Raw genomic sequence first — 17,030 nt, forward strand, 5'->3', positions numbered from 1 at the left:
AAACATACAGAATGCGACAGTTTCAAGCTATATTTTCAGAGGGACTCAAACTTACAAAGTTTGCACACGAGATCAACTCCAAGCACAAATGCCAGAATTGAGGTGTCTAATATAAGACATGTGACCCCAAATCTTATAGGTACGTCTAAACTTAACATTTACATCCAGTTTATTGGGGCACAAAATTACACGTGTAAAATTAGTGGGTTATTGAAAGTCTGCCTTAGTAAAGTACTAGCAATAGTTCATATTCCAGTTTAGCAGGAAAGCTTTAAAAATTGTTGAAAATCCAAACCAGTAACTGAGTACTAGATATTCCTAGGCTTTTAATACAGACCAAAACTAAAGTTGTTGAAATTAATTCTCTCTTCGCTTACCTGCGCATAAAGCAGTTTCAGGTGTCTTTCTTCACTTTAAACAGTTGATGCCATTGCTAATACTTAGAAGGTGCTTTAGAAGTGTGTTATAACTTAAACTGTTCAGGGACTGCATTTACTTCATTGTTTTCTGTAAAGATTTCAAATGGCTTACAAACATCAATCAATCAATCCTTTTGGCATCCCATTTTTCATATGATTATAGAAAAGTTAAGTGATTAGCAAAGTTTGGCAGAAATGGAAAGAATACCCACAATGCCAAATTATAAAATAACACTACCTTCCCAATGCCATCAACTGATGCAAAAGAAACATGACTCCTGATATTGGCAGATGAAAAGACTTCCAGTTCATCTACAGTTAAAGGATATTCTCTGAATTGGTGAATTTGTGCTTTGATGTGGTCTTCACAAATCTGTCTCAATTGTTTATACAAGTTTGCAGAAATCTTGTAGGAGCAGAGATTTTCAACAGCCTAAAAAAAAAAAAAAGCAACAGATACAGTAAGATTAAAAACTTATTTCTCCATACAGCTTCCATAAAAAATAGCATGGCAAACTTGTTTTTGATCCTTGAGCAAGATTTGCCCACTTTTGAACTTTACATAAATACTGCTGCTTACAGAGCACAGTAGATGTACAAAGCACCTTATAGCAGTAAAAAGACAAAAGGCTCTCTCTGAACAGTTCACAATCCACGGGTCTACAGATTTCAATAGGACTCTTGGCACATGTCTACACTGAAATAAAAGACCCGTGGCACAGCTGCTGGCCTGGGGCAGCTGACTCAGGCTCGTGGGGCTTGGGCTGCAGGGCTAAAGACTGCTGTGTAGACATTCTGGCTCATGTTAGAGCCTTGACCCTCCCCCTCTGGGGGGTCCCACAGCTCGGGCTCGAACCTGAATGTCTACGCAGCAATTTTACAGCCCTGCAGCCCAACCCTTGTGAGCCTGAGTCAACTGACCCAGCCCAGCTGCAGGTGCTTAACTACTGTGTAGACATACCCTAAGTGCTCAAGTAAGAAGTGCAGGATTTGCCCCTAAAGGAACAAAGGAAGTTCAATTTCCCAGAAATATACAGGTTTTAGTACTCTGAAGCACAGACACTTAAGGTTTCATTTTATGAGCTACTGAACTTAGCAAGCCATATGCAGTTCCACTGGGAGAGACAGGGAAGCGCTAGTGCAAGAGAATATGTTCTCCAGTCTTCACCCTTTCACACTCCCCACCTCAAGTTCCCTCTAAATTCTGAGGTATCCTGCAATCACTCTCCAACTTACACAAGCCTAAGTATGACCTCAGATGATTTTGTAGAGTTCTATATTCTATACTTTTAAGATATTTTACTGAGAAACTACCTGAGTGCATAGTTAACTCTGAGCATTTGGGTGTGATTAAGATAAAAAAATGGACGCATGCATCATGGATGCTTAAGTGGGAAGTGAAAGGCAGTTAAGATAAAGTCTGTAGTAATGTGAAGTGACATTGCTCATTATAGGGATGGACCATTATCTGTGTTTTCTTATGGATTGTGTTTACATGGAATGGACATGAACAACTTTAACTCTTAGGTTAATTAAGATTTGTGTGTGAGACTATGTGGATATGTTCTGGAAAAGGTATCTCTGTAGAAGAGCTAATCTTTAGTTCCACATTTATTGTCTCATTGATTTTCAGACTGTATTTACACAGGTCACAAGTAAAAACAAGCATTCCAACTGCCGTGCTACTAATGCAGCCTGGGATATGATTGAAGCTGGGTTTCTTTTTAGCTTCTGCATCAAACTCCAGCAGCAAAGACTCTGTAATCAGAAGTTAGCAATTCTGTGAAATGAATGCTGTTTACTCACCCATAACTATATTAGCTCCAAAGGACGAGCAGGGAGTAAAAAGTAGTACAAACTTCTTTTGTCAGAATAAGCAGTTAACGCTGAATGCATATGGGGAACAGTTTTACGGAGTTCAAATAAATATTTGTACAGTCAATGTAGTTTTAGTCATGAAAGCAAAACATATCAACAGCACATATCTTTATACAAAATGCTACATAAGCACAAGAGGAATGAGTACTAGCTGCTGAGAAAGCCAGAACTGAATTTCCTGATATCTGAGAGCTTAAATTCTCAGTCTTGAATTTCTGTGGGTTTTTTTTTTTTGTAAATTGTATTAATCCAACAGTGATTTTCAACCTTTTTTAATTTGCGGACCCCTAAGAAGTTTCAAATGGAGGTGCCAATCCCTTTGGAAATCTTAGACATGGTCTGTGGACCACAGGTTGAAAACCACTGATCTAACAGAAAACCACTGTACAGTTCTTTGTTCAGTTTGATGGCATATAGGTTGGAGTTTTCTGCCTCTCTCATGCTCGATAGCCTGTGTTGTCAGTTTCTAACTTACATACCATTAAAATGTGAGAAATCTGATCAAACTTTCAAGTAAACACCGAATATAAAATTTAACCCCTCTTGTACCCAAATAGGCTTTGAGATGGAGGTAGAGGACTACTGGGGGCCGGGAAGATGGAACATTCCACTTTCCAGCTAAATGCACAACCCCTCTGCAGCCTTCTTCTAGGTAATGAGCTGGCTTAACATTAAACTGGCTCTCCATACTCTGTAAGCAATGGTTTCTGGCCAATTGATCTGCTACTGATCTGTCTCCACTATTCCCCTCTTTGCCAGTCTATTTTGAAGTGTTACAGAGTCATCCCCTTGGCAAACAGGGACTACATACTTAACCCCTACATAGCCACTCTGTTTCCCACTCCTTGCATGGATGCAAGGCTTTATACACTTTGGAAGACCTTCTACAGGCCCATTAACAATGGATGGATTTAATCCTATGTGCATTTATTTCAATGTGTAAATAAGTGGAATAAAACTCAACTGAATTTATTTTAACGTATGGAACTTTGCACATATGCATGCATGACAACATGTATATCTGGAGTTCTACACTGTCATAAGTAGTGGAAAATTCACAATGCACTTGTATCAAATAGGATTTTCAAACATTTTGTTTTGATACAAAATATCAAATATAAAATGCATGTGTTTTTATGGAGAAGAAATTCCACAGTAAGGCTATGTCTACACTACCACTTATATTGGTAAAACTTATGTTGCTCCGGAATGTGAAAAAAAAATACTCCCGAGTGACCTAAGTTACAGTGACATTTGTGCCGGTGTGGATAGCTTCTCCTGCTGACATAGCTACTGCCGCTCCTTGGGGGTGGTTTAACTATGTCGCCGAGAGAGCTTAGAGCGGCTATATGAGAGATCTTACAGTGGTGCAGCTGCATCGGTACAGCCGTGCTGCAGTAAGATCTCTTGTGTAGAGATGGCCTAAGTATGAAGTTTTAGAAAAAGCAACAGACAAGTTATTTTTTTTTGCTTTTTTAAAAACAGGCAGGTAGAGGGAATTTCCAGCCACCTGAAAACTAAATGGAAGTATCTCCACAGATCACAACTGTACAATTGCTGCTGCAACGTTGTAGAAGATCAGTGTTTAAAGTGATACTGTACAAGACATTTTGCTATTGCTAACGCTACAAATAATTATACTATAATGAAGTCCTAGACATCTTTTCAGATGCTCTTACTTGTGGTACACAGGACTGGGTTGTTCAGGATTAGAGGCCCTGCTTAGGGAGTCTGTACTCTCAGATATATTAGCCATCTTCAGGACACGGGACCAACACTCCCCAGACCCAATGGGGGTACTGTGAAGTTTACATTTGTTTTGGGAGAGGAGAAATCACACATAGCTATCCGAGGGCACAGAAATGGGTATTTAAAGAAATGTTTTAAAAAGCTGACCTTTCTTATTTATAATCATGTATTTAAACAGGGAATTATTGCCAAAGTCTAAGCCTCTACATTTTAGTACTGAAGAAAATAATTCTGGCAAATAAGCATCTGTAAAAAGCTTTCAGTTCTCTCGGATTTTTTAGCTGATTATCTGTGTGCACTCTTCCCAACTTCAACCTGAGAAGTAGATGAACTAATACAAAGCTAATGACTAGTGCTCTAAAAAAATTAAAGATTTAAAAAAATGTTCACTCAGTGGGATTTTACTGGCACACAGATGTGTCAAATTAAAACCAAGAAGCTTAGCTCCGTTCAAAAACAAAATATGAATAAATCCTCTTGAAGAGTGTGGGAGGGGACTTCTGCAGGCTTTTTTTTGGGCCATTCCTCTCTCTGCTTGGATAATGGTGTCGGCCAAAGCATATTTGGAATCAGATCCATTTACCAAGCAGCTGTTCACAAGCAGCACTGGTTTATTCAGCATTTAAAATACTAGCAATTGCGAATACTATTTTTAAATTAAGACATTTATTTTTAGATTCAACTTAAACAGAGTGCATTCAAGTATGAAATGTTTCTATTCACTTAAATATATTTAAATAATTGCAACATTATGATTGAGATTTTTCAACATGTCAGGATATTCAAAGTCATAACTCCCAAAGTAGTTGTAACTCTCTCTCCTTGAGCATAAGTTGCACCGTGAAACCTAGTCTGATAGCAACCTCTTAGAGGACAACTTCATTTTAAATTACTACTTTAAAGCAGTGGCAAGGTTTCCGGTGTGACTTTGTAGTTAAATGCCATCTCTACTAGTTAATTGATTTGACTGTCTTTTGAGTGGTAGATTAAAAAAATACAATGGATCATGTGCTAAACACATTAATTTGCAGTTCTGCATTATTCAATACAGGATAAACCTCATTTGTACTGACCTTAAATACCCTGAAATCAACAATTGCATGTGTGTCTAATTTGCCATCAATTCCTCCAAATGCTGCAATGAAGGCATTTTATTGTGGAACTATACATGTGCCAAACACAGCCTAGCTGTTTTTGACTTAAAAGTTCAAAACAAAGAATATGAAGCACATTTAATTTGCACTGGGTGGGGAAATGTATGGACAAAAATAAAAAATTCAGCCCATATTCAGGCAACTCAGCCCACCCCAAACTCCAATAAAACCTCAAAACAAAATTAAATAAAATATTTGTTGGAGTCAAACCACATTCAAAATTAATCTTTTTTAGAAAAAACATGAAAACTTATCAAATTATAGAAGCTTGAAAATAAAACTAATAGAAATCACAGTTATTTTGACTAAACAAATTCAGTTAAGTAACTGTACATGAAGAATGCAGAAGCGGAAGTGTAATTATATATAGAGATGGAAGAGCTTATTAAAAAAAAAGGTCTAATACTCAATTTCGACCTGATAGCATTTTTTAAAAAAACAAAAAACAAACAAAAAAAACACACACCACACAGGGGCAAAATCATCATCATTACCAATGCATTGGAAAAAAGAAAAGTTGAAATGTTTTCACTGTTAAATGCACGTAATCCTAATGACAAACAAATAAATATGATTTTAATGAGGAAATATAGTGACACGTTTTACACCTACTTTAAAAGTTAAATAAATTTAAAATAATTTTTTTTTATGATCCCAAATCATGAACAGATTGTGTTCAGACAGACACAAATAGATTACATTTTAATCCAAGTTGTCCATTTCTTACCTAAATACCAAACGTTTTAGGATTTCATGTTTCTCCTTGAGCAGCTACACAGCATAAACTCAAAAGCAGTAGTAAAGGGAATACAGCTCCTTGCCTTATTTAATTCGTGTCAACTGTTGCAAGGGAAACCACACCTTAGATTATGCTATTGGCAGGTAAAAAGGTTCTCAGTTCAATTTAAGATCTTACAAATCCTTTATTCTGGATTTTTAAGTTCACTTTGAGAAATTATTCTAAGTAAATGGTTTGTTCACTAGGAAAGCAACTACAAAGTGTCATATTTCCTTTTTTTTTTTTAAATCCCAAAAATAATTTTGAGAAGTGAAAAATGAACACAGCATGTCCAGATTTAATTTAGTCTGAAGGGCTTTAAATATAGACCAGGCCCAGCACCTACCTGATAGAGCTCTTCTAAATTGTACTTAATTGAAGTACTGTTCTGGATAGCTTCCACAGCTTCTTTCAGTTTTTGCCAGGTTTCATCTGTGTAGTTTTCAGGCAATTTAGGTTTATCTAGAAGACATAAACAAAGGTTGAGATCCTGTTTAAGGAGAGTGGAAAATTGTAGCTGTTTTATAAACATGAAAATGACAAACAAATTTGCAAAAACACTTAGAGATTAGTACTCTAGCTTCTATTAAAACATACATGAAGAAAGTCTCTTTAGATATCAGATTCTGCTTTCACTGTTAGGTAGCAAGGAAATTCCAAGTTTCAACTTGACTCAGTCTTCAAGTCACCCTGTTGTGCCTACACATCACAGCACTTGTTGCACAGACACAATACACTGGTCTATAAACTCTGCAATACCTATAACTTAACAGTTCAAGTGAAAAAATAGTGTCAGTCTATATTTTCACTAATACTGATTTTTTATTAAGCTAGCAGCATAGGATCAAATAATTAGAAAGTGACATATAGATTGACTAAAGGGGTTGATAAAATGAAGTCAGCCTTTTTTAGATTTGTATGACAGATGTTCCAAGACAGACAACAGTATATACTTTAGTAAGAATTTTCAAATTATTATTATGTAATACTCTTCCTCAGGACCTGAAAAATATCTATACATTTATGCAATGGCCAAGAGGGAAACTGGTGAAGGAGAGCCATCCCGTCAATTTATGCAGGTTTTAAGCTATATTTACACAGGAAACATTATGATTATAGACCTCTGGTTGCAAAGAAAACCTTCCAATGTGAACCAATGCAGTGGTGTTTTCTATGTCTGCAAGTTCTGGCCAGTAGGTATTTGGTATCTTTTTCAAGCCCTGATTATTTATATTCAAGTGTGTGAAACTTGGAAAAGACTCAAATCCGCTATTATTTAGTATAGCCTCCTTTCCATAGCTCCTCTCCATTATACATTACCTTCAACAAAAAGTACAGTAGAACCTCAGGAGTTACGAACACCTTGGGAATGGAGGTTGTTCGTAACTCTGAAATGTTCATAACTCTGAACACAATGTTATGCTTGCTCTTTCAAAAGTTTACTTGACTTATTACAGCTTTGAAACATTACTATGCAAAAGAAAAACGCTGCTTTCCCTTTGTTTTTTAGTAGTTTACATTTAACACAGTACTGTGCTGTATTTGCTTTTTTATTTTTTGTCTGCTGCTGCCTGATTGTGTACTTCCAGTTCCAAATGAGGTGTGTGGTTGACTGGTCAGTTTGTAACTCGGTGTTCGTAACTTTGAGATACTACTGTATTTAAAACAGGTTAAAAAAAAATCTAAATCAAATCCTCAGTGTTGCTGTGAGTTTAATTTTAAATCATAAATCTAACCACAAAACGATTGCCTAAAGTAAGTTTATGGGAATATTTGGGGATTTTTAATGCAAAAATTTAATATTAATCAGCTCAGTAACAGGATCCTGCCAGTAACACTAGCTCCTGACAAGGGTTGGAGGTGCAGCAGAAGTGGAAACCTTAACACCTAGGAGATGGAAAGTCCTTGGTAGTGTTCATCGGGGACCCTTATGGACAATTCATGAAAATGGATGAGATGCCTAAATGGTTGGTCCTCACTCTCTTTTAGCCAGGATTGTAGCCACATCTCACGGCATCAAAAAGTATCAGGGGTTTCAGGACAGAGCAGACTTAGAATTCTAAAAACAAAATATTAAGTCAAGTGATCATTTTTGTTCCAGTAGGAATGTTGGGACATGGGAAAGGAAGAGGAAAGGAGTTTAGGGAGAAAAACATGCACACTTTTGTGATACAATCAGGTCAAGTTTGACCCACAGTTTAGGTTTTGCAAACCCAGTTTTTAAAACGAAATTAAGACAACAGAAAAATTACTGTGATTTTTTTTGGGGGGGAGGTGGGAGAAACAGGGGTAAGTCATAATAGAGACAGGTATTTTGTTTTAAATATACATTTCCATACAGTGTTGGTAATATTCCAGCATTACATTAGTGCACGAAAACCTGAATGGGAAACTAAGTAGAAATGTGACTAAGCCACTTCCACTGTCCAAGCTGAGTGAATTACAAAAATAAATTCATGAATAAAGCAAACAGTGAAAAATTACTGTTTTTAAAACATTCTAATAAGGTGTTATTAGTAACACATATAAAGGCATAATTTAAAAAATATTTTCAATCTGTCATTAATACTGACTGAATAAATAACAGTCACAGAGCTGGTAAACTGTTGAAGTGTCAGCCAACACAACAATTCATAATATGCAACAAATGGTCACAAGAATGTGTAATCCTCTGCATTAAGAAACATTTAAAAGTTGTGAAAAGCTACTGTCCATATTACATTCACCTATCACCTGTAAGAAAAGCCATAAATGAAGAACAGACTTCAGTTCTCACTATCATCCTAAAACTCTAGAACTGAGTCAAACTAAATGAGGATAGTGCATTCTGCAACAGGGTGGAAGAACATAAGTGTCATCATGAATACCACAGAGCAAAGTTTGAATATAACTTGAGTACCATAAATTACCACTAGATACAGATACACTACAAATATATTGTCCTGAATGAGATAATAAGCACCTCTCCTACTATATATCTATACTATACTATATAAAGCATGTGAAGCACTACTATACTATATAAAGCATGTGAAGCACCTCAGTATGCCTGGGATGGAAATGTTTATAAACCACTATTTGTTCAATGTGAGGGAGGAAGAAAGGGATAGGGAAAGCAAGTTTTCAGACTAGCATGAGGTGGCAGAGAGAGAAGAAACAAGGAACATTGCATGAAACTTGGGTTTTGCTCATGGTTTTCAGGTAAAGTTATAGGCAGCTCCTTGAAAGCTCTGCACATTCCCTGCCTGCTTCTATAGTGGCCCACAATACAGCTACTTGCTGAGATAACTCTCAGGCAGCATCACATCAGCTCAAGTTTTGCTTCTCTGCTCATACAGCACTCCAAATCTCAAGCAACAAGAGCAGCACACATCCTTCTGGTGAGAGGGTGAATAGTGAGGTGGAGCAATAAAGAGAGGGAAAGAAAAAAAAAAGTATGCCAATCCATTCAGAGGACTGGAGAAGGGAAAAGCAGCTCCACCATAAAAGCTTAGTAACCACCTGAAAATATAAAAAAGTTATTTTAAAACTAAATAAAATGTGATGGACAAAATGAGAAGGGCTGTGCCTATACAATTATCTTCTTGTAAGTAGCTATCTTCTGCAGAAACTCATTAAACATCCTGGACTAAACTATTTGTTGTTTCTTGAGTTACTACATTAGGGATATCAAATGATATAATTCTGAATAAGGGTGATTTAAAAACAAAAGTCGGGGTAAGAGGTCTCAAATTCTTCCTTTCAAGGGACACAATGAAAGCTGCCTTAAAAGTAATCCCAAATGATGGTGACTGCCTCCAAGTGTGCATTAGATTTGGCAAGTCTACACTATAAGAGATTATTTTTCCCTTTCACATACAGATTCAGGTGTTCAACACAAAAGAGCATTTCCAATAAAGCCTATTTAGAAGCCAACTGGATATCTTGTAATGTTGAAATAATATATAAGTTGAGGGTCAACTCATCACAGGCGAGGACAAATTATGGCTTGTTGTTACCTTTAAAGTTCTTGATCACTAACTTCTTGGCAGAGCCAGGTTTACTGTTGGCGAAACTGGAGACAGTGGAGGAGGCAGCTTTGGTCAAGCCATTTGCATGATGCCCCACAGCCACTGAAGAAATTAAAAGGCTTTTATTTTTGAGCTGTTGCTGGTGCTGCTGCTGTGAAGAGGCAGCAGGAGAAGAGGATGAGGAAGAGGAAGACTCTTCAGCCATCTTCACATCGAGTCCGATAAAATCCAAGGAGTCCTCAAAGCGCAGCTTCTTCTGCAGGTGATGATTGGACGAGGCGCCTCCTGAGGAGGTGGTGATGATGGAGGAAGATGATGAGTTGTTGTTTTTGGAAGGAGAAGAAGAGCAGGAGGAAATGGAATCAAACTCTTCTCTCTCAGAGTTGTTGCTGCTGTTGTTTAACTTTCTCTTCTTGCAGGAGGAGGAGGAGCTACTGCTGCTATTACCATCAGTGGCAGGTCTGACCTCCTGAGCTGCTGCTGGAGGATTGGGGGAAGAGAAACCTGTGGGAAACATGAACACACAGAGGTGAACAGACTGAGGGGCATCAAATTCTTTTGGCGTGACAGACAAAGAGAGAGTGTGTTAGAGTCAGTCTCTGGTTTGTCTTCTCTCACAGGAGTCTCTCAACTCCTTCTTTTGCCAGGAGTCTTTCAGTCCCCCCTTCTTCACTGTCTTCTCTCAGTAGAATCACTTATTTCCTCTCTTCACAGCTCCTTTGTTTCTTCTCAGTAGTTTCTCACACCTCTCAGGACTGTCTCCCTCTTCCTTTTTCTCTCCACCCACTAGCCTCCCCAGTCCTCCTCGCTACACCTCGATTCTACCTTTTCTGCTCCCACTGGGGTCTGTCAATTCCACACTTTCGCCTCCTTTTGCTCCTGCCCTCTTTCTTCAAGAGAAAATCAAAGAGACGGCTGAGTGAGTCTCTCTCGCTCCCTCTGGTCTATAGACCCCTTTCTCCACCTCCTCCCTTCCCTGTTTCCTTCCCTCCTTCCTTCCTCTTCTCCTCAGCCCCCGCCCCCTCTCTCTCCTTCCCCTCTCCTCTCGCCTGAACGCCCCCGCTCTCCCTCCTCCCCCCTCTCTGCTTCCTTCTCGCTCTCCCGGGAGGGGGGGACGGGACGGATCGGGGCTTGTTATTGTCAATACAAGGGAAGGGAAAGAGGGAGCCTAAAGATGGCGGCACATCCGGTCGCCAGGCATTCTGGGAGGCAACCGCCCGGAAACTCCGCCGACCGACTGAGACTCGAGAGGGCCCCCAGAGCGGGGGAGACCGGAGGGTCTCTCGTCACCGACAGAAATACATATGGGACGGGGAAATAGCCTCCCTACGGGGCCCTCTCCCCCCTCGCCATCCGGCTTAATCTGCCACCTTCCACTACCCTCTGACCTACCGGAAGTGATCATGGTGCCGGCTGCTCGCGCCGGGTGACGGGACGGTTCGTTATCCCCTCGCGCTCCGGAGCGTGGGGTACGTCGTACGGCGGGAGGCGTGGCTACGGCCCGACTCCGCGTGGCGGGAGCAGGGGGGAGGGGTTGGGTTGGTCCCTCTAGGGTCCTCTGCCGGGGCTGCGCCCGCCCACCCCCACCCTTGAACGGGGTTGCTTTGATCCTTGTCGGCTCCCGTACCTCTTCTGCCCTGGGGAGGGGTCCGTGTAGGACCCGTACCGTACCGCACCGCACCCGCCGTCCGGCTCGGGGATGGGGCGGCCTGGCCCGGGCTTCTCTCACGCCGCTCGCTCAGGCGGCGGGGTTGCCCCCTGGTGCTGCTCTGTGGGACTGCTGCTCCCTCCCCTTTGCCGCTGCCCTGCCTGCAGAGCCGGCCCAGGGGGAGGGGACGGCTCCCCCGCCCACTTCGTTCAGACGCGGCCTCCCCGCTCCTGCCTTGGCTGAGGGCCGGCGCAGCTGCCAATCTCCTCTCCAGTGACTCCGGGCCTGCTTCGCCGCCTCAGCTGTGTGCACGGGCGCTGGGGGACTCCCGTCGTCTCAGGGCCCTGCCTCCCTCGCTGAGACGGGGGGCAGCCCGCCCCCGGATATCCGTGCCCTGGCTCTAAGCGCAGACCTGTCTGTCAGTCTGTCTGTCGGGCGTGTTCTCCTGCGCTCAGAGACTTTAAGGCCAGAAGGGACCATGATCTGGATCATCTAGCTTACCTCCTGCACAGTGCAGGCCACAGAGCCTTACCCACCCACTCACCTTATTTAGGGGCTCTCTATCCCCCAGGCTGCAGATTGTCTTGTCTTCCTACCTGCCCGTCTTAGGATTTCACAGAAATGACTGCGGGCAGGGGGATGCCTAGACCGTGAAAGGCTGCACAGGCAGACACCCATTCATGCTTGGTTCCCGCTACATTCAAGCGTGAACTGCAAAGACTCGCAGTCATGCAAAGACTCAGTCAAGGTAATGTGTAAGCTGCATTGTAACCTTTGCCTCCTGCCTATGCCTGACATACTGTAAGCTAACCACTGTACAGCCGGAGAAGTTTTCTGGGACACTTGCACTTCTCTAGTGTCTTCCATCTGAGGATGCTCTCCCAATATTAAGTGGGCATCACAACTGCTTGAGGAAGCAGGTACCTATTTTACAAACTGAAACACAGCTGAAGTGCAGTGAGTTGCCCAAAGCTGTGGTAGAGCTAGAAACAGTTCAGCTTTCAGGCATCCTAGTTTTGTTCTTTAACCACTAGACACTATTCATTCACACAATGGCAAATGGTAATATGCAAACAAGAATTGAAGTAGAAAATTGGGCTAGACTTATTCAAATGATGGTATTTTTGATCTTGCTCTCAAATTTCAGACTTTAGTTAGTGGTTGGTTTATAGTGGAAAAGGAGGTATTTTTTTCCATAGCTAATTCAGCAAAAAATCAGGTGGGTTATTTTTGAGAAAGTTATAATTTTTGTGAAAATTTACATTAGGCTGAAATTTAACAAACTTTAATCAAAATAAATTTGGCTTTTTATAGTTTAGAATCAGAACCATTGGCATCAGTACAGAGATAATTAGATCCCTATCTTAACAGCCTTTTGTGATACTGGTGTGTGTTCATCATCAGAATTTTTTTAAAAATAGTCCACCAAGTGTAGTGTTGTGAGTCACTGAGGACTGAGAGATATTTGTGGAAGTAACAAAACAAGCTGTGGGTGCTACCAGATCCTGCTGCAGCAGAGTCTCAAAGACTACTCACAGAAGCTCACACCTGCCTTTTTTGGCAGAAGTCTTCAAGAGGAGATTGCTGTCAGCTATATTATGATAGAAAAAGATATGCTAACTTGTCTTGACAGAAAGTATGTTTCACAGAGACATGGAAGTAATTTTACTGAGTTTTGCTGGAAAATGTTTTTTGTCTGAATAATAGAAAAAGAACTCCTGAGACCTAAAACCTAATTGCACTGATGGATGGAAAAATAACTCAGGAGTGTTTTCTCCAGATGCAAGATATTTTGAACTTGATTTTGGGTGGATGTGTAATAGAATAAGTGTAATTGCATGGTTACTAATAGTATAATCAAAACAATAAAATATAACTGTTTGCTTTTATTATCACTTAATTTTTTAGTCTAGCTACTTTTTATCAGCTTCCTTTTCACTGTCCTCTTGCTCATTTCTCCTTAAGCTATTCAAGAATTTTAAATGCTGTATATTTAGAACCTGATCCTGAAAGGTGATTTCACTGGGAATTGAGAGTGGAAAGCAGCTTGCATGAGGTGCTCAGCATATTATCAGTTTCACCCCTACCATGCTATAGAAATACTGCTACTAATAAAGATTCTATGCAAGCTAAGAAACGGTTGTGCCCTGGTTTCTGTGTAAATCTTGGTGAGATTAACAATGATAGACAGTTATATTACAAAACTTCAGTTTAAATGCTTTGAGGTTTATTCAAAGAGTTTCTATGCAAACAATTTCAGATTATGCAAGAGCTAAAGTAGCCTTGAAGTCTTTGTTTGCAGATGTGCCTCCAGAGACTCCTATGTGTGGAAGAGAACCTGGGGGAATTGGAAAACAGACATAATGATGTCCTTGCCTTGGGACCCAGTGAGACCAAATGGGTTCGGCTTATCAGAAGAAGGGAGATGCGAGCTTCCCATTGGAAAAAGCCTCTACATGAATCCTGGGGCCAAATTATGCCTTCAGTTAAACAGGTGTAAAACCATTGATTCAGTTGGCTGCATTCAAGTAACTCCATGTTTACTCCAGTGTTACTGAGGGCAAAATTTAACACTATGCATATTGTGTGATGATAGTAGTTTCTCAACTATAGTCCTCTGAAAAGGGTTACCATATCTAGGAAGGTTATGATTATTAAGATGTAGCTGTATTACAGAAAATAAATATATCTTCCAAATAGTTCAGGAAAATCCTCTTGGAATAGTTTGTCATTATGACAAATTTTCCCTTTTGATCATACTCCAGTGAGAGAATAACAAAACTATTTGTGCTAAAGCTAAAATCAGGTCCCTGATTTTTTTAAAAATGAAAATGCAAGATAATTGTTTTTAAATAACTTATACACCTGAGTATTTATATAATGTTGGAGTTCTTTCATCTCTTTGTAGTTTGTGTATTTATCATTTCCCTTGTATATATTTATTTTACTGTTTGAATAGATGTTGCTATTCATGCAGGTATCATTTTACCGTGGGTATCACTGCTATAATTTCAGTAAGCATTAGGTCCTAGTTAACTGTACAGTGTTAATGTTGGCCAGTTCACTTTGCCTGCAAAAAGAACTTTGCAGTTTGCATACAATATGGGCTTGATCACTGACATTTATGGTAAAACTGCCATTGGCTTCAATCGGATTGGAGCCCATATGTACACTTTCCTTTTCTACTAGCTGTATAAAGAACCAAAACATTTGTCTAGTCAGACTAGATTGATGGGATACTTTAATCTATTTTATCTATCTAATCTATGGTTTTATACTGTGCTAATCACCATGATGGTGATTGTACATCCATCATCACAACCATTACCAGACAAAATATAATTTGGTCCTAATCAACAATATAAAACATAACTGTCATCACCAGAACCCATTCCCCCTTCTGGCAGCTGGGATCTTCATGGGAGGCCACTGTTGTTCTGCTCCCCCTCCACCTTCAGAGATGGCTCATGGCACCCTTTCCTCACCTGTGGCACCAGGATCTCTTCCTGTGACAGACTCTCTTACCAGCTCCAGTATTCAGTCTTCAAGAGACGGATCTTTTTCTACCTTGCAGTAGATGGGGCCTTATTTGGGGTTCAGAAGGTGGGGAAGGATAGCTTTTGTTCTGAATAATTTTAAGATTTTTTTGTTTCAACATATTCTGTGTTGAATAATGTTAATAATTCTCTTATTTCTTTTTGAAGGACTATTTTTGAAGGAGTGGAATAACACCCAGGAAAGCAGTGCTAAGGCTGCAAGTAACAAACAAGCAATGCTTCTGAAAGCATAATAAAGGCTCTGTTGTGCAATAGGTAATAACATTTTGATAGTGGTACTAAAGACAGTAAAACTGGGGAACATTTAAATCCATGTATCAAGGTATCATATCTGTAGCTCGATTATTTTTCCTTGTTATTTGCTAACATCCATGTGGACCTTCTACAGCCCAATAGGTTTGTGATCAATTTAAGATGTATTTAAACTATCTGCTAATTTTAAGATATTACTTAATAAATGTAAAATAAAAGACTTCCTTTATGAGAGTTTCAGATCTCAGTTTGTCCAGTGTAGCTTACAGCTGAATTTTACCCCTAGCATCAGAGGAACATAAGAATTGATGTACCTGATCAGACCAGTGGTCCTTCCAGTGTAATATCCAGTTTCTAATAGTGGCCCAATACCAGATGCTTCAGAGGAAGGTGTAAGAAATACTGCAGTAGACAGTTATTGAATAATTTGCTCACAGGGAAAATTTCTTCCTAACCCCCCCTTATGTAGAAATTGGTTTATGCCCTGAAGCATGATGATTTGTATCCTTTCCAAACTTTGTTTTTTAAAAATCTGTACTATTGTAACTCTGTGTGTTCTCATTACACTTATATAGTCCTTTTGAAGCTCTTGGCTTCAGTGATACAGTAGAACCTCAGAGTTATGAACACCCGAGTTATGAACTGACTGGTCAACCACACACCTCACTTGGAACCAGAAGTACACAATCAGGCAGCAGCATAGACAAAAAAAAGTAAATCCAGTACAGTACTGTGTTAAATGTAAACTATTAATAAAGGGAAAGTTTAAAAAAAGAGTTGACAAGGTAAGGAAACTGTTTCTGTGCATGTTTCATTTAAATTAAGATGGTTAAAAGCAGCATTTTTCTTCTGCATAGTAAAGCTTCAAAGCTGTATTAAGTCAATGTTCAGTTGTAAACTTTTGAAAGAAGAACCATAATGTTTTGTTTGGAATTACAATCATTTCAGAGTTATGAACAACCTCCATTCCTGAGGTGTTTGTAACTGAGGTTCTACTGTATCTTGTGACATTGAATTCCAAAGGATAATTTTGTGTGTAAATTTTTTATCAGTTTTAAGTGCTGATTCTAGAGTTTATGGAATGTTTCTTTGTTCTTGTATTATGAGAAAGATCAAGCTCTTCTATTCACCCTATCATCACTATATCACTGATTATTTAGTATACCATTATCCTGTCCCGTCTGTCTCCTCTCTAAATTAAACAGCCTTAATCTTTTCAAGTGGTGTATACATATTTTTTAACGAACTGTGGAGCTGCACAGTCTCATTTGAAAAATAATCATTAGACGTTATTTTAAGGCACAATATTACACACAAAAAAGGACTATGTAAAAATAGAAGCACTGATGAGTAAGGGGTTCTCGTGTGGGGTCAGGGTTGTATCGTGCTGACTTCAGGGACAAAAATAACGTTGTTGCTTTTATTCCTATTAGCCATACAGCTTGTAGGGAATGAGTGGGATTCTATTCCTTCTTGTGCATCATCAATAGAACTGTTTACTAAATTCCAATCAGACCTGTGCAGCCATATTGAGAACAATATTTCAGTACTACACAAATGTAGACAAAACCAAAGGAGTTCAGAG

The 17,030-nt window shown here is 39.6% G+C and overlaps 1 protein-coding gene and 1 long non-coding RNA gene across 4 annotated transcripts in view; one reads left to right on the top strand and one right to left on the bottom strand.

Annotated features, from left to right (window-relative positions):
- The window catches only part of CUL4B (cullin 4B), a 32,343-nt gene extending 20,567 nt beyond the window's left edge, over positions 1 to 11,776 (bottom strand). The window contains exons 1-4 of one of the 2 annotated variants that reach the window (XM_067548183.1): positions 11,616 to 11,776; positions 9,977 to 10,492; positions 6,325 to 6,440; positions 749 to 852 (exon numbers count right to left, since the gene is read on the bottom strand). In XM_067548183.1, the coding sequence (XP_067404284.1) occupies positions 749 to 852; positions 6,325 to 6,440; positions 9,977 to 10,193 (437 nt within the window). In that variant the 5' untranslated portion in view covers positions 10,194 to 10,492; positions 11,616 to 11,776. Of the gene's footprint in view, positions 1 to 748; positions 853 to 6,324; positions 6,441 to 9,976; positions 10,493 to 11,380; positions 11,515 to 11,615 lie in introns of those variants that run through there. The other variant, XM_067548182.1, reaches the window with a different exon arrangement.
- LOC137153117 (uncharacterized) lies at positions 11,234 to 16,645 on the top strand. Of its 2 annotated transcripts, XR_010919700.1 has the most exons (4): positions 11,234 to 11,457; positions 13,939 to 14,130; positions 15,022 to 15,239; positions 15,341 to 16,645. It is a non-coding gene; the product is annotated as an uncharacterized lncRNA (long non-coding RNA). The 2 variants fall into 2 exon arrangements; XR_010919699.1 differs by lacking the exon at positions 13,939 to 14,130.
- Positions 16,646 to 17,030: the final 385 nt, after the last annotated feature.

The sequence above is a fragment of the Emydura macquarii genome, unplaced genomic scaffold (genome assembly GCF_026122565.2).
Source record: "Emydura macquarii macquarii isolate MOO-44397 ecotype Brisbane River unplaced genomic scaffold, CSIRO-AGI_Emac_v2 contig_1253, whole genome shotgun sequence".
Classification (NCBI taxonomy): domain Eukaryota; kingdom Metazoa; phylum Chordata; order Testudines; family Chelidae; genus Emydura; species Emydura macquarii.